General features: G+C 43.9%; 1 protein-coding gene across 10 annotated transcripts in view; it reads left to right on the top strand.

Moving 5' to 3' along the window:
* Positions 1 to 26,584, top strand: part of LOC139157884 (merlin-like) — a 78,653-nt gene that overhangs the window by 45,019 nt on the left and 7,050 nt on the right. For 4 of the 10 annotated variants that reach the window (XM_070735117.1, XM_070735111.1, XM_070735110.1 and 1 more), the window contains 8 exons: positions 3,462 to 3,537; positions 10,593 to 10,730; positions 16,013 to 16,087; positions 16,559 to 16,672; positions 20,228 to 20,350; positions 20,815 to 21,032; positions 22,251 to 22,356; positions 25,546 to 25,673. In XM_070735117.1, coding sequence (XP_070591218.1) covers positions 3,462 to 3,537; positions 10,593 to 10,730; positions 16,013 to 16,087; positions 16,559 to 16,672; positions 20,228 to 20,350; positions 20,815 to 21,032; positions 22,251 to 22,356; positions 25,546 to 25,673 — 978 coding nt within the window. Of the gene's footprint in view, positions 1 to 3,461; positions 3,538 to 10,592; positions 10,731 to 11,322; positions 12,278 to 13,485; positions 13,693 to 16,012; positions 16,088 to 16,558; positions 16,673 to 20,227; positions 20,351 to 20,814; positions 21,033 to 22,250; positions 22,357 to 25,545; positions 25,674 to 26,584 lie in introns of those variants that run through there. The other 6 variants (XM_070735118.1, XM_070735119.1, XM_070735112.1 and 3 more) reach the window with 3 other exon arrangements.

Below are 26,584 nucleotides of genomic sequence, written 5' to 3'. Positions count from 1 at the left end.
ATATTAAAAAGAATAGGACCCAGAACAAACCCTTGTGGCACACCGCTTGTAACCTGTCTCTGCTCAGAATACTCGCCATTAACAATGTCTACGCTTCAGCCAGCTGCAAATCCACTGAACTATCCAGGGATTAAGTCCAATCTTCACTAATTTATCTATCAGCTCTTTATGTGGAACCATATTAAAGGTTTCAGTTTCTAGTGGTTAAGGCATCAGGCTAGAAACCAGGAGTCTGTGAGTTCTAGTCCCACCCGTGACATGAAAGCTGGCTGGGTGATTTGGGCCAGTCACTCTCAGCAACTCACATCACAGGGTTGTTGTTTATTTATTTATTTATTTATTATTTATTAATTAGATTTGTATGCTGCACCTCTCCGAGGACTCGGGGCAGCTCCACAACATATCAAAAGAACATAGCAAATACATTTAAAATCCAATTAATATGACTAAAAGACTTAAAAGAAAAAACTCCAATATAATTATAGACATTCATCACCATTCATTCCACTTGTTGTGGGGAAAACAGGAAGAGGATGGAGTATTAGGTTTGTTCACAATATTGAGTTACTTATAAAAATAATAAAAGTAGGATTAAAAAAAAAAAGAGAAAAACTCAGGATGTCACGATAAACATTTTCTGACTTTGACACCGTGCTCCTATTCATCTATTTCCCCCCCAAGGAACATATTAGAAGCCAATAAAAATGTAGATGAATTTTAAATTCTAACCCTTGAATTCACTTCTTGATACAAAGTTTGATCCAAAGAGATAGAAACTCAGAAACTCAAGTCCTCTCATCAGTCTGTTCCTGGTTGATGATCTCACCTCTAGGCAAGATGGGTGGCCTACAAATTGAATAAGTAAAGAAACAATTGTAGTTTTGTCAGCACTTCATTTAAAGGGCTAGTTTCAGTCTTTTGGAGAGTAAAAGCAACATACTTATCTGTTTAAGAATAATGCTTATTGACAATCTGTATATCACTGTTTGTGGTCTGTTCTGTCCAAAGCCTTTAGATCAGTGGCTCCCAACCTTTCTAATGCCGCGACCCCTTAATACAGTTCCTCATGTTGTGGTGACCCCCAACCATAAGTCTAGCACCAATTCTCCCAACAGAGCTTTAAGCTGATTGGCAGGAAGATCAAAGGGACCACTGGGATAAACATACAGTGATCCCTCGATTTTCGCGATCTCGATCTTCGCGAAACGCTATATCACGATTTTTCCCACCCGATGACGTCACTCTCTTCCTTTCTCATCTTCCTTTCTCTCTCTCTTTCTCTATCTTGCTTCTTCCTCTCTCACATTCTCTTCCTCCCTCTCTCATCTCTTTCTTTCCTTCTCTCTCTTTCTCTATCTCTCCCCCTCTTGCTCTTGAGCAGCGGGCGGGCGAGCGGCGGGCGGGCAGCAGCGAGGAGCCGAAGATCGGGGTTTCCCCTTTGCGTGGGCGGCGGGGAAGACCCAGGGAAGGTTTCTTCGGCCGCCCAGCAGCTGATCTGCTCGGCAGCGCCGCAGCAGCGAGGAGCCGAAGATCGGGGTTTCCCCTTTGCGTGGGCGGCTGGGAAACCCCGATCTTCGGCTCCTCGCTGCTGCGGTGCTGCCGAGCAGATCAGCTGCTGGGCGGCCGAAGAAACCTTCCCTGGGTCTTCCCCGCCGCCCACGCAAAGGGGAAACCCCGATCTTCGGCTCCTCGCTGCTGCGGCGCTGCCGAGCAGATCAGCTGCTGGGCGGCCGAAGAAACCTTCCCTGGGTCTTCCCCGCCGCCCACGCAAACTCCACCATCTGCGCATGTGCGGCCATGGAAAAAAGGGCGCGCATGCGCAGATGGTGTTTTTACTTCCGCACCACTATATCGCGAAAAATCGAGTATCGCGAGGGGTCTTGGAACGTAACCCTCGCGATACTCGAGGGCGAGGGATCACTGTATATCCATTGTAAGATAAAATACAGGAAATAGTATAAGGGCAGACTAGATGGACCATGAGGTCTTTTTCTGCCGTCAGTCTTCTATGTTTCTATTGTAAACACCTGATTGGTTGGATTGTAAAAATAAGTTCCAAGGCGCCAGAATAGAAGCTTTAGTTCCTAACACCTTGGCAAATTTGTCTTTTCCCATGGTCTTAGGCGACCCCTGTGAAACGGTCGTTCGACCCCCCAAAGGGGTCCTGATCCACAGATTGAGAACCACAGCTTTAGATGTTTTACAGATTGTTCCAAGAGCAGAACCTTTTGCATAGCATTACAAGGACTTCAGAATATCCTTTCAGGAAAGGCATTTTTTTCAATTGGGTATCATTTCAGTTGAATGTAAAACTGTATTTTTGGGGGAGTTTATGATGCATCTTTTTTCCCAAAAGAGGGTGAAAATTTGGGTGTGTCTTATACACCGAATGTAGCCCTGCCCAGTCTTTCAAACGGAGGTTTCTGAGGCTGGGAAATAAGCCTCAGAAATGGAAGTTTCAGGGACTGAAACAGGTTTCAGAGGCTGGAAAAACAAGGTGCAGAGCTCACAACCAACAAAACTGTTATTAAAGTTCACCGTCTGGGAACAACTGTTTGGGGATATTCCAGGAGGCTGATTCACGTACCAATCAGCTTTTTGCTTATTTTCCTCCCCAAAAACTAAGATGCGTCTTATATTCTGGTGCATCTTATAGTCCAAAAAATCTGATATGTCCAATTTATTTAGATGTGCCAAGTGAAGCTATTTCTATGTCACGGTTGAATTGTCCATCTACTTATGTGATTTTTATATAGTGCAATTTGTAAACATCTTTGATTAGCCATGGTAATAAAGCTAGGCAAAGCTAGTATCTCACAGGGGTGATAGTAATATAGATAGAATAGAATAGAAGAATAGAATTTTATTGGCCAAGTGTGATTGGACACACAAGGAATTTGTCTTGGTTCATATGCTCTCAGCGTACATAAAATAAAATATACATTTGTCAAGAATCATGTGGTACGACACTTAATGATTGTCATAGAGGTCAAATAAGCAATGAAGAAGCAATATTAATAAAGATCTTAGGATATAAGCAACAAGTTACAGTCATACAGTCTGCGGAGAGGGGCGGCATACAAATCTGATAAATAAATAAATAAATAAATAAATAAATAAATAAATAAATAAATAAATAAATAAATAAATAAATAAATAATAAATAAATAAATAAATAAATAAATAAAATAAACATGGGAGGAAATGGGTGATAGGAATGATGAGAAAAACTAGTAGAATAGAAGTGCAGATTTAGTAGAAACTCTGACAGTGTTGAGCGAATTATTTGTTTAGTAGAGTGATGGCGTTCAGAAAAAAACTGTTCTTGTATCTAGTTGTCTTGGTGTGCAGTGCTCTGTAGCAATGTTTTGAGGGTAGGAGTTGAGATCAAAATGTTTTCTCTATACAACAAGAACAATCCTTTCCAAGCCTTTTTTAAAATAAATATTCCATTATTCTAGATATGAAGCTGAGATGAACTATCTTAAAATAGCACAAGACTTGGAGATGTATGGGGTTAATTATTTCCCAATTGCTGTAAGTATGTATGGTTTTTTAATGCATCTGATTCAGATTTTTTTCCTGACAGTTCCAGATATTTGATTGTAAGTCTCTTGTGCCCCAGCAGTATTGCTAGGGGGCTAAAAAAGGACGCGCTATGGGAGTTATTCATACATTCTCATCAGCATTGCCTGTTGGGATCTGGGAGCAATCTGCCTGATTTAGAAAGTGTTCTCCATTGTAAAATGCCATTACTTTTAAGTACCGTATTTTTCGCTCTATAAGACGCACCTGCTGATAAGACGCACCTAGATTTTAGAGGAGGAAAATAGAAAAAAAATATTTTGAGCCAAAAAGTGGGCTAAAATATTTATTACAATAACAGAATAACTTAACATGAACAATAGCCAACAGCAGCATTAAGAACCATCATTACTGTAAAAGATAAGGTCTCTAGTCATTGGGAAATCCCAAAAATTCCTCACAACTGTCCGAACTTGTCACGCTCAGTGGCTCACTATCACTGGTGTCAGGGTCTTCATAAAGGACATCATCCTCTGAACCATCCAAGGCATTACTGATGCCACATTTCCTGAAGGAACTTACAACCGTTTCATCCTTCACGGCTTGCCATGACGTTTTCACCCACTCACAAACTTGAGTGATGGTGGGCCTTTTCATTCTTCCAGTGGGTGTCAGGTCATGATTCCCAGCAGCCATCCACTTGTTCCACTCCTCTCGCATGAACACTTTAAATGGCTTGTTAAGTGAAACATCCAGAGGTTGCAACTGGCTAGTAAGCCCCCCAGGAATGACAGCTAGATGGGTCTTTGCTAATTTAAAGATTTTTTTTGTGTTGTCACTGATATGTGCCCTAAACTGGTCAAGTACTAGTAGGGCAGGTTTCTTCAGAAGCCCTCCAGGGCGTTTGGACCACACTTTTTCTATCCATATTTTCATTCCACCTTCATCCATCCATCCTTTCTCATGAACATGGACAATAACTCCACGTGGGATCACCTCTTTCGGCATGGTTTTTCTTTTGAAAATTATCATTGGAGGCAACTTGGTGCCATCCGCGCAGCAGGACAACACAACAGTATAATGGGTTTTCTCATGTCCTGAGGTCTTCACAGTTACAGTTTTTGCACCTTTCACATCAACAGTCCTGTTTGATGGAACATCAAAGGTTAATGGGACTTCATCCATATTTCCAATCTGCCCTATTTCAAAGCCATTTTTCTTTCTTGCATCAATAACAAATTTATGGAAAGACAGAATCTTGGATTCATATTCTTTAGGCATTTTTTGCGCAATTCTAGTTTTGGTGCGCATAGCAAGGCCAGATCTTCTCATGAACCTGTAGCACCATGATGCTGATCCAGTAAAGTCGTCAATGCCTTTCTCTGCAGCAAGACGCTTGGCTTCATATCTTATCATTTTCGTGGAGACTGATAATCCATTGTTCCTGTGATGTATGATCCACTCTTTCATTTCCACATCTATCTGTGGCCATTTTGCAGTATGCCCACGAAAAGTGTGTTTGCTTTTATCTGCTTTTTGCAGTGCTTCCTCCTGTTTCCTCCATTCCCGTATCATTTTTTCAGTTGGAGGTGGCCCAAACTGTCTTTCAGCTGCCCTGTTTCCATGTTCTTTGGCGTATTTTACTACCTCCAGTTTAAATGGGATTTTATAGCTTAGCCTTTTCTGCTTTGACATCTTTGTAAAATTGGATGCAGCAGGAGACTACGGTAGTGTTCTACAACAAAAATGTAATGAAACAACTGTCATCAAGAGCTGCCATCTGCCCAAGGCACTATTGTGAGGGCTGGGTACTGTATGGGACACTAATATGGGGGCTGGTTACTATATGAGACACTTGTGGGGGGCTGGCTACTGTATGAGACACTTGTGGGGGGCTGGCTACTGTATGAGACACTTGTGGGGGGCTGGCTACTGTATGAGACACTTGTGGGGGGCTGGCTACTGTATGAGACACTAATATGGGGGCTGGGTACTGTATAGGACACTATTGTGGGGGCTGGGTACTGTATGGGTTCGAATATGGGGGGGCTGGTTGCTGTATGGGACACTACATGTACGGTACATGTATGTGGGGTTGCCCTAAAGTTGCACAGCCCCACATACATGTACATGAATGTGTTAAACTGTCACTGAGTGATTCTGTGTAGTGACAGTTCAGACAATTCATGTTGTGTTTTATGTTGTCATGTTTGTGAGCTGGAAAGGACAAGGGGAGAGAAAAAACAGGGTACCAGCAGTCGGGCGGGTGTCTTGAGGGGGCACTCCCATCTGGAAGGAACGGAAGAAAGGCGAGGGCGAGCTATGAAGGAAGGAGGGAGGGTGGAAGGAAGGAAGGAAGGGTAAAAGGGGCGATCAAGAGAGGAATGGGTGAATGAATGGACGGAGGGTGGGAAGGAAGGAAGGAAAGAGGGAAGGGACAGGAACAGAGGAAGGGTGCAAGGAAACTTATGAAAGGGGAGAGTAAGAGAGGAAGGAGTGAAAGAAGGGAGTGAGGGAGGAAAGAAGGTAGGAAGGAGAAGGAAAGCAAGAAATGGAGGGAGAGAGAGAAAGAAAAAAAGAAAGAAAGAAAGAAAGAAAGGGGAAGGGACAGAACAGAGGAAGGAAGCAAGGAAACTTATGAAAGGGGAGAGTAAGAGAGGAAGGAGTGAAAGAAGGGAGTGAGGGAGGAAAGAAGGTAGGAAGGAGAAGGAAAGCAAGAAATGGAGGGAGAGAAAGAAAAAAAGAAAGAAAGAAAGGGGAAGGGACAGAACAGAGGAAGGAAGCAAGGAAACTTATGAAAGGGGAGAGTAAGAGAGGAAGGAGTGAAAGAAGGGAGGGAGGGAAGAAGGTAGGAAGGAGAAGGAAAGCAAGAAATGGAGGGAGAGAAAAAAAGAAAGAAAGAAAGAAAGAAAGAAAGAAAGGGGAAGGGACAGAACAGAGGAAGGAAGCAAGGAAACTTATGAAAGGGGAGAGTAAGAGAGGAAGGAGTGAAAGAAGGGAGTGAGGGAGGAAAGAAGGTAGGAAGGAGAAGGAAAGCAAGAAATGGAGGGAGAGAAAGAAGAAAGAAAGAAAGAAAGGGGAAGGGACAGAACAGAGGAAGGAAGCAAGGAAACTTATGAAAGGGGAGAGTAAGAGAGGAAGGACTGAAGGAAGGGAGGGAGGGAAGAAGGTAGGAAGGAGAAGGAAAGCAAGAAATGGAGGGAGAGAAAAAAAGAAAGAAAGAAAGAAAGAAAGGGGAAGGGACAGAACAGAGGAAGGAAGCAAGGAAACTTATGAAAGGGGAGAGTAAGAGAGGAAGGAGTGAAAGAAGGGAGTGAGGGAGGAAAGAAGGTAGGAAGGAGAAGGAAAACAAGAAATGGAGGGAGAGAAAGAAAAAAAGAAAGAAAGAAAGAAAGAAAGGGGAAGGGACAGAACAGAGGAAGGAAGCAAGGAAACTTATGAAAGGGGAGAGTAAGAGAGGAAGGACTGAAGGAAGGGAGGGAGGGAAGAAGGTAGGAAGGAGAAAGAAAAGAAGAAATAGAGGAAGGGAAGGTAAAAGAGAGAAAGAAAAAGAGCAAGAAAGAAAGAAAAAGAGAGAAAGAGAATGAAAGAGAAATAAAAATAGAGGGGGAATGAAAGAAATGGAAGGAAGGAAGGAGAGAAAGCAAGAGAAAGAAAGAAAGAAAGAGAAAGAAAAAAGAATGAAAGAGCAAGAGAGAAAGAAAGAAGGCAGAAATGAGAAGCTGAGAGCTGGCAGTCCAGGAGCCTCGCATGTGCTGTTGGAAGGGGGCTTGGTGGTCCTGGGAGATGGTGAACATTGTTCCTTCTTCCCTCTCAGCACAGAGGGGTGGCTTCCTCCTGCAAGGAGAGCTCTGCTCACCAACCTCTCCCACAAGAAGCCTCACCTGGGTTCCCGGAGCTCCTTAGAAATAGAACTTCCCAGCAGCGAGGGGGGGAGGCAGAGTCAAGAAGGGCTCCGCCCTGGTTCCCCGCTGCTCCTCCCCAGTGCAAAGCGCAGGACTGCCGCCTCCCCCCAGGATCTCGTGCTTGCGGCTTGCAAACGATTGCTTGGAAGCGGAACCGCCGGAGAAACAACAACGAGAGAGCTGGCAAGCGGGGGGGGGGGAACGGGGACTGCCTTCCGCGAGAGTTCGGGGGGGTTGGGGCGCGCAGGGGCCGGCAGGCAGGGAGGAAGAGAGGCGCCAGCATCGAACGGAGATGTCGAACAGGCAGCGCTTTCGCCTTGGCAGCCGGGCCATTGAGAGGGGCGTCCAGAGTGCTCCAGGAAAGGCTCTGAGCCGCTAACGCTCCTCCGGCGACAGTCTCCAGATGAAGACCTCCCCTTGGCGGCAATGGGAGACAGAGGCTGTCCGGGACACTTTTGTTGACTATAACGCCCCCCCCTCTGCTCCAGCGCCTCCCCCCCGCCCTCCCTGCCTGCATCTTCGCTCCATAAGACGCCGCTGATTTTTCATCCTCCTTTGGGAGGAAAAAAACTGCGTCTTATGGAGCGAAAAATACGGTAGATCTCTTGGTCTTACATTTTTCAATGTGTTAGCTAACATAAGGGTAAATTGTACTTGACAGATGCCTGATGTTTGACTCTTTTATACTGTAGGAAGCAATGGGGAAGAAACTGCCAAAAGGCAAAAGTACTAATTATATACTTATATACTGCAGTAAAGATAATTAAACAAGACAATAAAATTCCCAGTTAAAGCAGGTGTTTACAGATACAGGTACTCCTCAACTCATGACCCAACATTTATGTCGTTAAGTGAGAAATTTGTTAAGCGAGTTTTATCCCATTTTATGACTTTTCTTGCCACATTTGTTATGTGAATCGCTGCAGTTTTAAATTGGTAACGATGATTGTTAAGTGAAACTGGTTTTCACTTTGCTTGTCAGAAGGTTGTAAAAGGGGATCACATGACTCCTGAACCTGGCAACTGTCATAAATATGAGTGAGTTGTCAAGCATCCGATTGTAAGTCCCGTGACTATGGGAATGCTGCAAAGGGTCATAAGTGTGAAAAATGGTTATAAGTCACTGTTTTTAGTGCTGTTGTAACTTTGAACGGTCACTAAACAAACTGCTGAAAGTTACAACCATTAGTTTACCAACTGTTTGAGGTTAGAATAGCACTGAAAAAGAGTCACCTAAACTGCAAGATGAGGAAGGAAGGAAGGAAGGATGAAAGAAAGAAAGAAAGAAGCAAGGAAGCAAGGAAGAGAGAAGGAAGGAAGGAAAGAAAAGTGAAGGGAAGGAAGAAGGAAGGAAGGAAAGAAAGAAAGAAAGAAGGAAGGAAGAATGAAAGAAAGAAGGAAGGAAGGAAGGAAAGAAAGAAATAAAGAAAGAGAGAAGGAAGGAAAGAAAGGTGAAGGGAAGGAAAGAAGAAGGAAGAAAGGAAAGAGAAAGAAGGAGAAAGAGAGAAAAGAGAATAGAGAAAAACAGAGACAGAAAAAAGAAAGGCTGATGACCAGTTCCTTCATTTACTGTACAGCTGTTGCAGTGTCCCCATCACCATGTGATCAAAATTTAAGTGCTCGGCAACGGGCATATATTTACGATGTCTGCAGTGTCCTGGAGTCACAGATCACCATTTGCAACCTTCCCAGCCAGCTTCCCACAAGCAAAGTCAATGGGGGAAATCTAGGTTCACTTAACAACTACGTGCTTCACTTAACAATTACAGGGATCCCCTTAAGAAACATGGCCAATAAGGTTGAAAAATTGTTCAGTGTGACTCACATAACCACCACCTTGTTTAGCAATAGAAATTCGGTTCCCCGTTGTGATCATAAGTCGAGGCCTAACGTATACCATGAATCTGGAACTGTGAAATGTGCATTTTAGGCCAAATTAAGTTGTAATTGGTCGATGTCAGACGGTGGATATATTAACCAATAAAGGAGAATATTTGTAGCCCAGGGTTGAAATATGGTGCTCTCTGAATGTTGTGGTTAGCTCTGGCCCACCTCCTGCCCCAAGGACTGTGGATGTGGGGGAGACATCCACATGCTGCAGGCCTGTTTTGCCCCCGGTGGAATCTGTTGATGAAGGCTCCTCTGACCAAGAAGACATGAGTGACAGGGAGGAGGAGAATGTGGCAGACAGCTCAGAAGGAGATCAATTATCTAGCTTCTCCTTGGATTCAGAACAAGAGTTAATGATACAGCCACACATGTGGAGAGCGATGCATAGGCAACAACAACTGAGAGATTATTATCAAAGAAAATGAGGCCACCTGTGGTTGGGAGGGGCTGTGGTAATTAGTGAGGCTGCTATAAATAGCAGCCTGTGGGTTTGGCCATTGTGGAGGATTATCTGATCTTTGTGTTTTGTGACTGCTTCATTGACTTTGACCTTTTGTGTGCTGATTTTTCCCCACTTTGAAACTAAACCAGAGCAAAGTGTGTTTCACTTTGTGAAAGAAGGACTGTGAATTGCCTCACAGCTGCAAGCTAAGTATCACAGAACTAATAAGGGACTTGTACAAATTACCAGTTTGTTTGGAGACCAGTGCTCTTTGCTATACCAAAAGAGGGCTTAGGTTAAGTGAATTTTCATTATAAAGAACATTGTTTTGAATTTTCAAACGTGTGTGTGTCTGAAATTTGTACCTGTGAATTTTGGGGAGGAGTCTACCAGAGAGCTCGACAGAACACTGAAGTAGGTTGTTTTCTTGCAGATGTATTACCAGTAGCGGGTTCCAACTGGTACGGATGAGAATGCCACACTGGTATGCACAGCTTCGGGTTTCTGGTGTGCGTGTGCATGCCTCCCAGTGGACGCGAGTGGACGTGTTTGTGCACGAGATTTCAGCAATTTTTTGCTTCTGTGAAAAATCACCGAAATCTTGTGCATGTGTCCCTTTGTGAGATTTTGCTTCCTGCACTTGCGCAGAAGCAAAATCTCACTGGGGGGCACATGTGCGCACGCCAGAGACTTGAAGCTGTGCACACAGTGTACTGATAGCAGCAGTAGCGGCAATGCCCGCCTGCTCATTACCCAAATTAAATAACATAATCCGTGCTTGTCAGCGCACAAGATGAATATATTGATTTTAACTTTGGATTTTTCCACAGCAAAAGAAGAATCATACAGACTTCCTGCTTGGGGTAGATGCCAAAGGGATTCATGTCTACAGCATCAATAACCGCTTCTCTCCGAATAAGTCTTTTGAATGGAGCAGCATCCAAAATATTTCTTATTCGGATAAGGAGGTAGGTGGCTGTCAATACTACGCACCTCACCAGTTGGGTTTGTCAATTGTCTGTCTGTCTGTCTGTCTGTCTGTCTTTCTTTCTTTCTTTCTTTCTTTCTTTCTTTCTTTCTTTCTTTCTTTCTTTCTTTCTTTCTTTCTTTCTTTCTTTCTTTCTTTCTTTCTTTCTTTCTTTCTTTCTATCATCTGTCTGTCTGTCTGTCTGTCTGTCTATCATCTATCTATCTATTATCTATCTAGACTCAGGGCAGCTTACAACATGTTAGCAATAGCATTTTTTAACAGAGCCAGCATATTTCCCCCACAATTCGGGTCCTCATTTTACCCACCTTGGAAGGATGGAAGCTTGAGCCGGTGATGCTCAAGGATATATGAACTAAACAGCAATGTATGTGTTCTGTCCGCTGTGATTTGCATGCCGGCCGCTGATTGGGTAAAACGTGGCTGGCATATTCAAACGGCTATCAAGCCGCGTCTCCACTGCTGAGCAGAATAAAAAGGCACACGTTTTTCCTGCGCATGTCTTTTACTGCCTGAACTAAGTGTGCATAGTTGCTGATGTTTCAGCATGTATTCAATAAATCTGATTACAGCTTCAATGTGTCCAGCTCAATTTGTCCAATCTAACATTGGCGACGAGGGTGCAGGAACCAGCACGTGAGGCAACAGCTACAAGAATGCAATCCTCAATAGTTCCAGCCCCAGACCTGTTCAATGCCAAGAAGGAAACCTGGAACACATACATGTCGAAGTTCCGGATCTTCCTACAAGCAAGTAACCTGCACGATGTTTCAGACAACAGGAAAAGAGCCCTATTCTTAAATTACTGTGGCTCAGAGATATACGGGCTAGTGCAAACGCTAGCAGACCCCGAATCCGTAGAGACAATAGCCTGGTCAACGCTACAAGCAAAATTAGCAGCTCATTTCCAGCCGACCACCCCAGCTAGAGTAAGCCGTTTCCAGTTTCTTCAGATGAGGCAGAAAGAGGGCGAATCCATCAATGACTTTGCCATGCGGCTCAGAGGAATCTTACCCAAGTGCAAATTTGAAGATCCCGAGAGTAGGCTCATCGATGGGCTAATCTTCGGGATGCGGAACACTGCCCTCCAAAAAGAGTTCCTCATAGATGACGAAGCCACGCTGCAAGACGTCTTAAAAGCAGCCAAGGCAGCCGAGGTTTACGATGCGTTAGTAGCGGAACTCAAGAGAACAGAGGCCCAAGAGGACGACCCAAGCCACGACAGAGACACGTGCCTGCAGATCAGAACCAACAACAGGGACTACCGAAGAGAGTACCAGAGAGTCCTCAAGTGCCCCGGTTGCAAAGGAAATCACCCCCACGCAAAGTGCAACTTCAGAGATGCCATCTGCTACAGATGCCAAAAGAAAGGACACATCGCAGAAGCCTACCGCACAGTACTCATAGATGATTTCCCTCCCAAAGCCAACCCACCAAGGTCCTATGGAAGCAATTGGCAAAGCAGACCGAACTACCAACAGGGGAACTACAGAAGAACTGAGGACAACCGGAGATACTTTAAAAGAGGTAAAATGTCCCATACATTTAGCAACACTTCAATGCCCAAAGAGGGGAAATTATTTGTATCCCTAAGTATAAACGGCCAACCCTGTAAAATTGAACTGGATGCGGGATCCAAACATAGTATCATGCCATGGCAAAAATTTAAGCTGTATATGCTGGAGGTATTGAAAGAACAATGAACTGTGACCTCAGGGCTTAGAGATTTCCAAGGGAATGGGATTCCTGTGTTGGGTTGTAAACGGGTTCTGATTCCGTTCAAAAGTTATTCGGGAATGTTGCCATTGGTTATAGTAGATGGGCCAAGGCACACGTTACTGAGGCTGGACTGGTTGAACCCATTGGGTATCGGGGTAACAGGGCTTAACAAAATCAGGGCAGACGACCCCATACACCCTAATTGAAGAATTTAAGGAAGTTTTTTCAGAAGGGCTGAGGGAATTTAAAGGTACATCTATTTTGTTCAATTTAGACCCCAACATCGCCCCGATCCACCTAAAGCTATGATGGGTCCCCCTGCCTATATTACCTAAAGTAGATGCTCAATTGGACAAGCTTATAGCACAAGGGATCCTCATTCCAACAGACCACGCTAAATGGGAAACACCAATAGTCACTCCCATGAAGCCTGATGGGTCAGTTCACATGTGCGCAGATTACAAGGCAACCTTAAACAGAGCCTTGCAGCACCAAGCTTACCCTATACCAGTAGTTCACCAAGCTTACCCTATACCAGTAGTTCAGCACTCTGGGGAAGGGATCAATTTTTGTGAGCTGGATCTGGCACAAACTTACCAGCAATTGCCAGTAGACCAGGACCCCAGAGACTCAAACAATAGTAAGACACAGAGGAGCCTTCAAATGTATTAGATTGCAATTTGGGGTTAGTGTAGCCCTTGGAATTTTTCAAAGCCTCATAAAGAGATTATTACACGGAATTCCCAGTGTAGAGCCCTATTTCGATGACGTTTTAGTGTCCGGGGACTTTGGGAAAGGCTCGGGGAAGTGCTCGCAAGGTTCCAACAAAAGGGTCTGAAAGTAAAGCCAGAGAAATGCTCCCGGGGTGTCTCCAGTGTAGAATTTTTAGGATTTAAAATAGACAAGGAAGGCATGTAAAGGTAAAGGCTATTAAGAACACCCCCAGTCCTACCAACAAAACAGAATTACAGGCATTTTTAGGATTGCTAAATTTTTATTCCATCTTTCTAAAACAGAAAGCAACGGTGGCGGAGCCTCTTCATAAATTACTCAAGGAAGAAGCCACCTGGACATGGGGACCAAATGAACAAGACGCATTTCCAGCAGTTAAACAGCTATTGTCTTCTAAAGTTTTTTCTGTGTGTGTCTTTTACTGCCTGAACTAAGTGTACATAGTTGCTGACGTTTCAGCGTGTATTCAATAAATCTGATTACATTTTCAACGTGTCCAGCTCAATTTGTCCGATCTAACAGTATGCTTGAAGGAATTGGCATAACGTTGCTTTAAGGGCTAGTGCTGCAATTAGCTATCAAAAGGAATCAGATGTGTTTCTCTCTGTTATTGTTGCTAATGCTTGCTCTTGCTAATGATAATTAGCTAACAATAATGATCAGAGCCTGACTCCCTGCTAGTTTTGTCTGTGTGACTATAATATTGCTTTGTGCTAAATATTGGTCTATGTATTATACTTACGGTATTGTATGGAACTGTGTGAGAATATTATTGCTTAGCTCCTGTATGTAGAGAACTGCATATTCTGATATCTGTTTTGTATATGATTGCTTGACTTGGATATGCATGTAGTTGACTGTTTACTGATAAACCTATTGTATGCATTGTAAATAATATTTATACTCTTACTTATATTAGTCTTTATCAGTGATGGCGAACCGATGGCATGGGTGCCACAGGTGGCACGCAGAACCATATTTGCTGGCACCCGAACTGTTGCCCCAGCTCAGCTCCAACGTGCATGTGTGTGCCAGTCAGTTAATTTTTGGCTCACACAGAGACTCTGGGAGGCCGTTTTTGGCTTTCAGAGAGCTCCTGGGGGATGGGAGAGGACGTTTCTACCCTCCCTCGACTCTAGGGAAGCCTTTGGAGCCTGGGGAGGGGGAAACATGAGCCTACTTGTCCCACCAGAAGCTGGTAAAACAGGCTGTTTCCGACCTCCAAAACACCTCTGGGGGGTGGAGGGAGCTGTTTTCGCACTCCCCAGGTATTGAATTATGGATGTGGGCACTCGCGCATGCATGATAGTGTACATGCACACTCTTTCGGCACCCAAGGAAAAAAATGTTCACCATCACTGGTCTATATTATTGACTGAACAACCACCGTCACATACACTCTGTTTCTAAGTTTAGGATTATAACATTGATGATAAGCCCAGTGTGGAATGCTAACGGTGGCCATTCTGTTAGAATGGTTGTTTTTCATGCTATAGAACCATGATGTGGAACCTATGGCATATGTGCCTGAAGTGGCACATAGCCATGTCGCCTGGCACACGCAGCATTGCCCATTTCTCTCCCAGGTTTCTGGTGCACATGCGTGCATGACAATCAGCTGGTCTTCGTGCGTGTGGCAGTGCCGGAAACTGGAAGAGCTGGTCTTCCCCGTTTTCCTGCATGAGTGCCGGCTAGCTGATCGTCGTGCGCACATGCATGCCAGAAACCCGGAAGACTAGCGGGTATGCGTTTGCTGGAAACAGGAAGTTCACTTTCAGGCATGTGCATGTACCCTGGGCAGCTCATCCAGGGTACATGCAACCCAGATGAGTGTGCCCGCAAAGCACGTGCATGCACGCCAGCAGCGGGTTGCTACTGGTACGGGCCACACCATAGCTCCGGTAGCGAAAATGGAGCTGCGTGCGCAGGTCCGGGTGACCACCAGGTGTGCCTGTGTGTCCTAGCAAGATTTTGCTTCTGCACATGCACAAGAAGCAAAATCTTACCAAGGGACATGCGCGTGTGTGAGATTTTGGCGATTTTTTTCTTTCCGCATATGCTCAGAAGCAAAAGAATCACTGAAATTTCACTTGCACGCGCCCACTGGTCACACGGGGCCATGGAGGGCACCAGTAGAAACGTGATGCATGTGCTTGCTTTTTGGCCCTGCATGCTGAAATTTTTCGCCATCACTGCTATAGAACCTCATACTTTACATCCGTTGATCTCCAGTGGAAGCAAATTTTGTATAAGGACTTAGTATATAATGATCATTAAGATCTCTTAAGATCATTAAGAGATCATTAAGAGTTAGACTATTTACGGGACCGTCTCCTGCCACATACCTCCCAGAGACCTATAAGAACACACAGAGTTGGCGTCCTTCAGGTTCCGTTGACCAAGCAATGCAGGTTGGCAGGGCCGCGAGGGAGGGCCTTCTCTGTTGCCGCCCTGGATCTATGGAATCAACTCCCAAACCCCCCCCCCCCCCAGGCCCATACTGCTTCCACCCTATTGGCTTTTTGTAAGGCCACTAAGACCTAGCTTTGCCGGCAGGTCTGGGTTCCATGAATTCAACAACTATCATAGCCATATTGTATGAATGTTATGTATGCATGTTGATGGGTGAGTTATTATGGGTTTTAATTAAGATTTGATAGTTTAGTTTTTATATTTGAGTTCTTTTTATTGTTTTTGTAATTTCATACTGTTGTAAGCCTCTCTGAATCCTTTGGGATTGGGTGGCATAGAAGTCGAATTAATAAATAATTTTTAAAAAACAACAACAACCACCCTCCTTTTTTCTTTCAGCTTACAATTAAGCCCATTGACAAGAAAGCCGAGGTTTTCAAGTTCTTCTCCTCACAGCCTAAAGTCAATAAACTGGTGAGTGCTTTCTTAAATAGAAGACGATCTCTGGAGTCCTTGGTGCTCTCTGAGTTGGTTTTCTTCACGTAGACATCTCATTACTTAAGTAGGTAACATCATCAGTGTGAGTGGATGTGGGGGTTTAACTCCCTGTTGATGTATTATATAGGTTGCCCTGCCAATGTTGATGGAAGTGTGGTTCTCTTCCTTCTGTCCCATTTTGTCCCATTCTAAACATGCCCCATTCAGGGGAGGGTTCACAGTGGTTGCTGAAATCAGATTAATTTTAGGTTTATCTGGAGAACTAAATTGAATTGCCCTCCCTTCGAGAGAGATATTACTATGTAGCTGAGTATTATGGAGTAATATGTGAAGAATTGTTGTATTTATATTCTGGAGTTCCAAGAAACATCTGATAAACCACTAAAGGAAACAGGACACTGGAATCCTCTTGAATATTTCCAGGAGGGCATTTTCCTTTTCTCGCAGATCATGCAACTCTTCATTGGAAATCACGACTTGTTCATGAGAAGGAGGCGAGTGGATCCCATTGAGATCCAGCAGATGAAAGCCCAAGCCAGAGAGGAGAAAGCAAGAAAGAAGGTGACTCTTAGAACTGGTTCAAAATGCTAAAGGATTTCGCAAAGTTTGAACATCGCTTCCAAACTTCCTGTGTGGCAGACAATGATCAGATACATATTGTTATCATTATAATTCTAATGATTCTTGCCATATTGTATTGGGTATCAGTCTCACACCAAAATTAAAGTGGACAACGTACTTGGGACAGAATAGAATAGGAATAGAATTAATTAGAAGAGAAGAGAAGAGAAAGAATACAATATAATACAATAATTTTTTTGGTCAACTGTAATTAGATACACAAGGAATACAATACAATACAATACTTTATTTGGTCAAATGTAATTAGATACACAAGGAATACAATACAATAGAATACAATATAATACAATACAATAGAATACAATACTTTATTTGATCAAATGTAATTGGATACACAAGGAATTTTTCTTCAGTGCAGAAGGCTTTCAGTATACAGTACATGCAAAGCAAGAGGGTAAAAACAATCATATTAAAACTAATAAAATAATCATAATAGTAAAAATAATCACAATAATGGTACCAATAATAGAGAAGATGAGAAGGATAATAATAATTGTACAGCCATGCAGACTACAGAAATGTAGAGTACTTAGACATAAAACAATACTGTGAGGATTAGGTGCTCAGCAGTGTGAGGGCACGAGAGAAGAAACTGTCCCTGTGTCTCATTGTTTTGGTATGTAGTACTGTATAGCGGCATCCCAAGGGAAGGGGTTGAAACAATTTATGTCCAGAATCTGAGGGGTCTGTAGTTATTTTCTCAGGTCTCCTTTTGGCTGGCACAATATACAGTGATCCCCCGGTTATTGCATCCCCGCCCATTGCGAACGGGCTACATCGCGATTTTTCAACCCGGAAGTAAAAACACCATCTGCGCATGTGCACCCTTTTTTCCTATGGCCACGCATGCGTAGATGGTGTTCCCCGCCGGGCAGATCAGCTGCTGGGCGGCTTCCCTGGGTCTTTCCCCTCTTGCTGGCGGGAGGGCGAGAAGCCCCCCCCCAGCACCCGCTCGCCCTCCGTTCGCCCGCCCTTCGCCCGGCCACCCGCCATTTGCTCGCTGCTCGCCCGGCCACCCGGGTTCGTTTGGCTTCAGGACTCAGTTGGGAAGCGGCACGGGTGTTTTAAAAGGTCTCCGCCGGCATGGGGGGCTTCTTAGCACCCCCCCAAACCCGGGTTGGGGGTTGGGGGGGTGGTAGGAAGCCCCCCATGCCGGCAGAGACCTTTTAAAACACCCGTGCTGCTTCCCAGCTGAGTCCTCAAGCCAAGCGCAGAAGTTAGCCTTGAATCCCTTTGAATCCCGCCGCTTCTGCTGGATACGGGCGATGGGCGGGGCGAGCTGCCACAGCCCCTGGCTTCCGCGCCGCTCGTCCCACCCACCGCCCGTATCCAGCAGAAGCTGCTGGATTCAAAGTGCTGGGGTGGGGGGCTGTTGGGACACCCCCCACCCCAGCACTTTGAATCCCGCCGCTTCTGCTGGATACGGGCGATGGGGGGGCGAGCTGCCACAGCCCCTGGTTTCCGCGCCGCTCGTCCCACCCACCGCCCGTATCCAGCAGAAGCTGCTGGATTCAAAGTGCTGGGGTGGGGGGCTGTTGGGACAAGCCGCGCACAAAGGCCGAGGCGAGGCTGAGCAGGAGGAGAAGCCAACCAGCGAGGCGGTGGGCTGGGAGCCGCAGGCGAAAGGAGCTCGGGCATCGGAGCGCGGCGCCAGGCATTGTTCTCCGGACCCCGCCCGCTCAGCCCCGCGGCGGCCCCTTCCCTCTCCAGGCTGCGGGCGGGGTCCGGAGAACAATGCCCGAGCTCCTTTCGCCTGCGGCTCCCAGCCCACCGCCTGTCTCCTGCTGCCCGGTTTAGCCAGGACACGAGCGGCGAAATGACTTGGAGGAATGTGAAGCTGAAACCGGCCGGTTTCAGCTTCACATTCCTCCAAGTCATTTCGCCGCTCGTGTCCTGGCTAAACCTGGCAGCAGGAGACAGGCTTTGAGTTTTTGGCTGCGGGGGGAGAAGTAGGACTTTCCTAACTCCCTCGCCCCGCAGCCAAAACTCAAAGCCTGTCTCCTGCTGCCCAGTTTAGCCAGGACACGAGCGGCGAAGTGACTTGGAGGAATGGGAAGTCCAAACCGGCCGGTTTCAGCTTCACATTCCTCCAAGTCATTTCGCCGCTCGTGTCCTGGCTAAACCGGGCAGCAGGAGACAGGCTTTGAGTTTTTGGCTGCGGGGGGAGAAGTAGGACTTTCCTAACTCCCTCGCCCCGCAGCCAAAACTCAAAGCCTGTCTCCTGCTGCCCAGTTTAGCCAGGACACGAGCGGCGAAGTGACTTGGAGGAATGGGAAGTCCAAATCGGCCGGTTTCAGCTTCACATTCCTCCAAGTCATTTCGCACCCCCAACCCATCCCGGGTTTGGGGGGGTGCTAGCGAGCCCCCCCATGTCGGCGGGGACGTTTTAAAACACCCGCGCGGCTTTCCAATGAGTCCCGAAGACAAACGTCAAACTTCCGCGTTTGTCTTCGGGACTCATTGGAAAGCCGCGCGGGTGTTTTAAAATGTCCCCGCCAACATGGGGGGGGGTGCTAGCGAGCCCCCCATGTCGGCGGCGATGTTTTAAAACAGCTCCGCCGCCCCCAATCTTCGGCTCCTCGCTAGCGCTGCGGAAGTTAAAAACACCATCTGCACATGCGCAGATGGTGTTTTTACTTCCGCAGCGCTACTTCGCGAAAAACCGCTCGTTGCGGGGGGTCCTGGAACGGAACCCTCGCAACGAGCGGGGGATCACTGTACAGGTCTTCTATGGATTGCAGGCTGACTGGAATTGCTTTCTTCTTTGGAGTCTAAACCTGTTATAGTGCTAACTTCCATGTGTGGCCTAAACATTCATACATATTCAATAAAACTAGTATTATAATAAGCTGTTTAAATCTAGTGAAGAGAATTTGAAAGGGCAATGATATACATTTTTATTGAGGCAAGAACCTTTTTAAAAAAGAAAAGTAGATTTTGATCTATTTTGAATCCCTGTCTCTATATAACAGTGAGAAGTTTAATACATGGGTTTTCTTTCTTTCTTTCTTTCTTCCTTCCTTCCTTCCTTCCTTCCTTCCTTCCTTCCTTCCTTCCTTCCTTCCTTCCTTCCTTCCCTCCCTCCCTCCCTCCCTTCCTTCCTTCCTTGAGGAGTAAAAATCAGAACTTCCTTCTCTTTTTTCTGATTTTTTAAAATTCTATCTCTTGTTCTGTTTGTTGTGCAGACTAGCCTATTCCAGAGAAGTATTTCTGGACAGTAAAAAAAAAAGCAACAATAATCCCACACTACAAATAAATATGAAATCAATAACTTAAACCTGTAGTTAATTTTTGGCAGATTGATTTGCAAGATGACTGGATAGGGTTTGCAAAGGATAGATCCCATCCCCTGGGATGTTACAGTTGAAAAATATGTAATATAAGAGGAGGACTGGAAAAACCCATAACAAAGTTAGTCTGGCTGCATTCTGCTGTGCAGTTCTTACAAATGTCCGACTTTGCTCGTTCCCTCAGATGGAGCACCAGAGGCTGGCCAGGGAGAAGCAGCTGCGGGAGGAAGCCGAGCGAGCCAAAGAAGAACTGGAACGACGGCTCTTTGAGGTGGAAGATGAAGCTCGGCAAGCCAATGAGGCGCTGGTGAGCATTGCTGTGGTAATGAAGCCTAGTGGTAGGTGGTCCAAGGGCTTCTGGTCAGTTAATTGTCTCCATTTTGCACCCACTTAATTTTTATATTTTATGTTTTATGTTTTATATTTTATATTTTATTTATATTTTATATTTTATTTATATTTTATATATTTTATATTTATTTTATATTTCATATTTTATAATTTTATATTATTTTATATTATTTTATATTAATTTATATTATTTTATATTATTCTATATTATTCTATATTATTCTATATTATTTTACATTTTATAATATTTTATATTTTATATTATTTTAAATATTTTATATATTTTATATATTTTATTACCTGATATTCTTACATTAGTTTATTATTTTATTTTTTAAATTGATATGCCACCATCTCGCTATCCAGAGATCCTCTGGGCAGCATACCAACTGAGATGCTTGTTTTTAAATTCCCTTCCAGCGCCGTTCAGAGGCAGAAGCAGAATTGTTGGCTGAGAAAGCTCAGATAGCTGAGGAGGAAGCCAAGCTGTTGGCTCAGAACGCCGCCGAAGCAGAGCAGGAGCGCCATCGATTAGAGTTGGCGGCCTTGAAAACTGGCGAGGAGAAGCGACTGATGGAGCACAAGATAAGGGAGGCCGAGCTGATTGCCATGAAGCTGGTGAAGGAGTCTGATCGAAGGTGACACTCAGTACTAGAAACTTAGTTCATCATTCTGCAGGTGCTCCCTCAGGTGTTTTTGATGAAAAACCTATGTACAGGTAGTCATTTAGCATTTTTTTTGGATATTTTAAAGAAATCATTTTTTCCCTTCTGCACTGTGCATGCAATTGCCATCTTGTTTTTTAGTGTTTTTTTTATTTTTATTTTTTGCTACTGCGCATGCGGCACACCCACAAGGCGCAGGAGGAAGTGGACCAGCAGCGAGATAAGTTAGAACTCACCCCTGGTGCCACCCCACCTGCCCTAATTGATGCCAAATTGGCCACGCCCACTTAATCACATGACTCCCCAAGCCACGCCCACCGAACCAGTAGGAGAAAAAATTGAATGTTACTCCTAAAGGAAAATATAACTTTGTGGGAGAAAGCAGAGGCAAACCGTTTCTCTCTTGCTGCGCAGAAAACTCCATGGATGTTTTTGTGAAATCATCAAGAATCAGGTTTTTAAAATTTGTTTCACAACTTGGCATTTTGGACTGGATCTTGCTGGCATTCTGGTTCCTGAATATTAGAGGGATTTTTGGCAGTGTGAGCAGCAAAAGTGCATGCTTATATTAAAATCAATTTTACTATTATATATCATTATAATTATTTTTAATTGCAGTTATCATGAAACTGCATATTTAATAATAATAATTAATAATAATTTATTAGATTTGTATGCTGCCCCTCTCTGAAGACTCGGAGCGGTTACAAATTAAAATTTAAACAATTAAAAATTACAAATTAATTTGTAACAATTAAAAGTTACAAATTAAAATTTAAACAATTTAAATCCACACATTAGTTTTTAAATTGCACATGAATTTATTATTTGGATTTGGATTTATTATTTGGGATGTGGAAATAAAAGTGAATACCTCTTTTTTTTTAACTAATCTCCCAATTATTTTCTTAATTAATCTTTAATCTACAATCTTTACGATTGTAATCTTTCTGTGTATAGAAAAAAAGCACTAGGAATTAATATGGCGAGATCCTTAATAAACTGAGGCTTAGCAGTTACCATGGTTACCTGATACAATGGATTTTCTTAGCTTTTGCTTTTGAGCCATGAGGCAGCTACAGAAATCCCATCTATGAACAAAATTGATTGAAGCCTATTGTGCTCTCAGGGCCTTAGTTGAATGTCTTTGAGAAATATGGATTGACTTATTATGATAATTTGGCTTGGCAGGGCCAAAGAAGCTGAGCATTTAAAACAGGACCTACACGAAGCCAGAGAAGCTGAAGAGAAAGCAAAGCAAAAGCTTCAAGATGTCAGCAAGTGTAACTCCCCCCCTGTAAGTTTTTAAAAAAATATATGATTGCTTCAGAGATAATATAAACAATGTTGTTTAGCGGGGCCCAGGGGAAGAGTCTTCTCTGTGGCGGCCCCGGCCCTCTGGAACCAACTCCCCCCGGAGATTAGAACTGCCCCCACCCTTCCTGTCTTTCGTAAACTATTCAAGACTCACTTATACCGCCAGGCATGGGGGAGTTGAGACACCTTTCCCCCAGGCTTTTTTATACTTTGTTTTATGTTTGGTATGAATGTGTTGTTTGGTTTTTAAAATAGTGATAGGGTTTTATATGTTTTTAATATTAGATTTGTTCCACTGCTATATTGTTTTTATTACTGTTGTGAGCCGCCCCGAGTCTTCGGAGAGGGGCGGCATACAAATCTAATAAATAATAATAATAATAATAATAACAACAACAACAACAACAACAATAATAATAATAATAATAATAATGTTGTGATTCAGCCTGAGGCTTCTCAGGGACCGGCTGGATCTCTGCCGGATCCATGCCCAGAGGAGCAGGACAGTGAACAGGAGGGGGAGGATCAGGCAGATGGGGGAGAGGAACGTCAGGAAGAGGAGGAGGGAGAGCAGCCTGAGACCCCCGGGGGGGGGGGCTCTCCCCAGCTAGTAGCCTGGATTCATTGGATGAAGACGCACAGGCTATAATAGACATGAGGCAGCGACATGCAGCTCAAAGACGGGGCCAATTAGAAAGGTATTTCCATCCCTGAATTGGCAACAGCTGGGTTTGGGTGTGGTTCTCCTCAGCAGGGTTGAAAAGGCAGGCCCACCCTTACAGTCTTGTGGAGAGTTATCAACTAGGAGTCCTGTGACCTTGCTTTGATTCTCGGCGTCTCTGATCTTGGCTTGTGGCCTAGAAGTCTGGAAGACTTGGGGGAGGCGTGGGTTTTATCATCTCCAGCGTTGTTTTTGCCAGCAAGAATCCTGTTTTATTGCCTGGCCTTCGTGAAACCTCTGTGAAGCTTCATAGTGTTCCTGTCTGTAAGAACAGTTTTTGTTACCTGTGTTTGCTTTGAATTATATAAACTGCCCTTGCTTTTTACCAGTGTGTCTGGCTACTCTTTTTGGTTGGTGTTGGCGTCTGGGGGGACCCAGACAGAACAAATAATAATAATAATAATAATGACAATTTAATTTATCCTTAAGTAAAGGATAAATCTGCAATAGGTAGACTCTCTTTTGATCCACCAAAGAGAATCCCAGGGAATGTAATATTCCATTAAAAGTATCACATCTTTTCCAACTAGAATTATGAGGCATCTTTTGAGGAAGGACTGATTGATGTTCTCTGAATTTGGTTGTTTGCTTGCTGAAGTCCTATTACCCAACTAAGTAATATCATTGGTACTGATGTTAACAACAAACAACAGAGTTGGAAGGGGCCTTGGAGGTCTTCTTGTCCAAACCCCTGGTTAGGCAGGAAACCCTACACTATTTCAGACAGATGGTTATTCAACATCTTCTTAAAAACTTCCAGTGTTGGAGCATTCACAACTTCTGGAGGCAAGCTGTTCCACTGATTGTTTTAACTGTCAGGAAATTTCTCCTTAGTTCTAAGTTACTTTTTCCTTGTTCAGCTTCCACCCATTGCTTCTTGTTCTACCTTCGGGTGCTTTGGAGAATAGGTTGACTCCTTCTTTGTGGCAACCTCTGAGATATTGGAACACTGCTATCACGTCTCCCCTTGTCCTTCTTTTCATTAAACTAACCGTGCCCAGTTCTTGCAACTGTTCTTCGTATGTTTTAGCCTCCACCCCCTAATCATCTTTGTCGCTCTTCTCTGCACTTTTTCTAGAGTCTCAACATCCTTTTTGCATCATGGCAACCAAAACTGAATGCAAATGTGGCCTTACCAAGGCCTTATAAAGTGGTATTAACACTTCACATTTTGGCAGCTGCTGCACACTGCTGGCTCATATTTAGTTGTCCACTAGAATTCACAATGTAGTTAACTCGGTAATGAAATATTTGCAACCAAACAACCAAATTTAGAAAGAATAAAAAATTCCATAGTTCATTCCTGAGCTACAGATATTATCTTCTATTAAAAAGGGAAATACAGTGGTACCTCATCATACAAACTTAATTGGTTCCAGGAGGAGGTTCGTAAGGTGAAACGTTTGTAAGATGAAACAATGTTTCCATAGGAATCAATGTAAAAGCAAATAATGCCTGCAAATCCTTCAGGAAAATCCCAAACTTTAGAAGGGAGGCGAACAGAGGGCAGGGAGGAGCAGCTAAAGGGGGCGGGTGGAAGAAGCAAGGCTAGGCTATGAGTGGGAAGGAAGAAAGGCAAGGGGGGCGCACCTCCCTTTTCTTTTTTCAAAAGACACCGTTTCAGTGCCTTTGCAAGCATGCAAAATCTTTACTCCTCCAAGCTGCTCCTCCCTTTCTTAAAAAGACAGTTTCAGTGCCTTTGCAAGCATGCAAAATCTTTACTCCTCCAAGCTGCCCCTCCCTTTTCTTTCTTAAAAAAAAACAACACTGTTTCAGTGCTTTTGCAAGCATGCAAAATCTTTACTTCTCCAAGCTGCCCCTCCCTTTTCTTTCTTAAAAAGACACCGTTTCAGTGCTTTTGCAAGCATGCAAAATCTTTACTCCTCCAAGCTGCCCCTCCCTTTTCTTTCTTAAAAAGACACCCTTTCAGTGCTTTTGCAAGCATGCAAAATCTTTACTCCTCCAAGCTGCCCCTCCCTTTTCTTTCTTCAAAAAAGGGGGAAAAAAGAAACCCCTTCATTCCAGCAGCAGCTGCTTGGGTTCGTAAGGTGAAAATAGTTCGGAAGAAGAGGCAAAAAAATCTTAAACACCGGGTTCGTATCTTGAAAAGTTCGTTAGAAGAGGCGTTCGTAAGATGAGGTACCACTGTACTGTATTTGAAGCTGCCAAACATAGAAAATGATAGGTAAAGCACCATTACATTGTGTTGGTCAACTGATGCTTTCAGGATAGACAATTTGTTAATCTCAGGCAAACTGAGGAGTCTGTTTCTAATAGAGCCTATCCTCACAACTTCTTGGCTGTAATTATGCTACCCAGTGGTGTGTGTTTTTCTGTAACATTTTCTGCATAAATTCACAGTTGCATAGCACAATCCTGCGTGTTCAAAATCTATTCCTAAACAATACAGGATTCAATATCGTATCTTTTTGCTGTGGTCTTTTCTAGCATACTGTCAAGTGTGCTTCATCTCTACCTGCTGACACAAGAGATACAAGTAATGACAAGGGATTTGTAAAGATGGATTTAAGAGACATTGATCTGAAGAGGCTGTCCTTGGAGATAGAGAGAGAAAGGTAGGATTGTCTTCCTGTGGCTGAAATAAGGCCGGGGAGATTCCAGATTAATATTAGTGGGTGAAATGTTGTCAGAATGGAACTCTTCATGTTTTGCACCTTTATTCAGAAACTTATTTTGTTTCATGTTATATATTGGCATTAGGTATTTCTGTTCAGCATAGAAACCATATTCCCAATGCTAGAAATTTTAGACCCCTTACTAGTTTCTGCACATCTATATGAATTTAAAAGTTCTCTTGCCATCAGAACAGAAGCTTTGCTTAAAATAGACCAAGCTGAGATAAAGGAGATCTTTGGGACTTTTTATCTGAAATCTGAGCAAAGGCTACTTCAGGAATAGTAGAATCTCTTTCTTTGCCACATATGGGACAATTCATTTGCATAAATCGAGGGCTATGCAGCATAAATCTTCCCCTGTTCAAGGCAAGGATGGCATGACCTTTCTGTGATTTGATAAGAGGCCACGGGCTTAGTAACATGTGTGAAAACTCAAAATCAGAGTCCAAAAATGAGAGTAAACACTGCTGTTTGCTAGATTATGAATATACAACATTTTTACCTGTAAGATCCAGACAGGTTATCAATCAGTAGTTTGAGAGCCTCAGGTTTGAGCACTTCTCATCCCAAATGGGAATATTCAATTTGGGAATTGTATTTGGTAAACAACTGGGAATTGTATTTGGGACTATGTAACAACAGCATTTAGCAATAGCATTTAGATTTATATCCTGCTTCACAGTGCGCTACAGCCCTCTTTAAGTGGTTTACAGAGAGTCAGCTTATTGCCCCCAACAATCTGGGTCCTCATTTTACCGACCTTGGAAGGAGGGAAGGCTGAGTCAAGCTTGAGCCTACTGAGATCTGATCTGCCAAACTGCAGAAGTAGCTTGCAGTACTGCACTCTAACC

The sequence above is a fragment of the Erythrolamprus reginae genome, chromosome 1 (genome assembly GCF_031021105.1).
Source record: "Erythrolamprus reginae isolate rEryReg1 chromosome 1, rEryReg1.hap1, whole genome shotgun sequence".
NCBI classification, from domain to species: Eukaryota; Metazoa; Chordata; class Lepidosauria; order Squamata; family Dipsadidae; genus Erythrolamprus; species Erythrolamprus reginae.
This window is presented reverse-complemented; position numbering and strand designations above follow the sequence as displayed.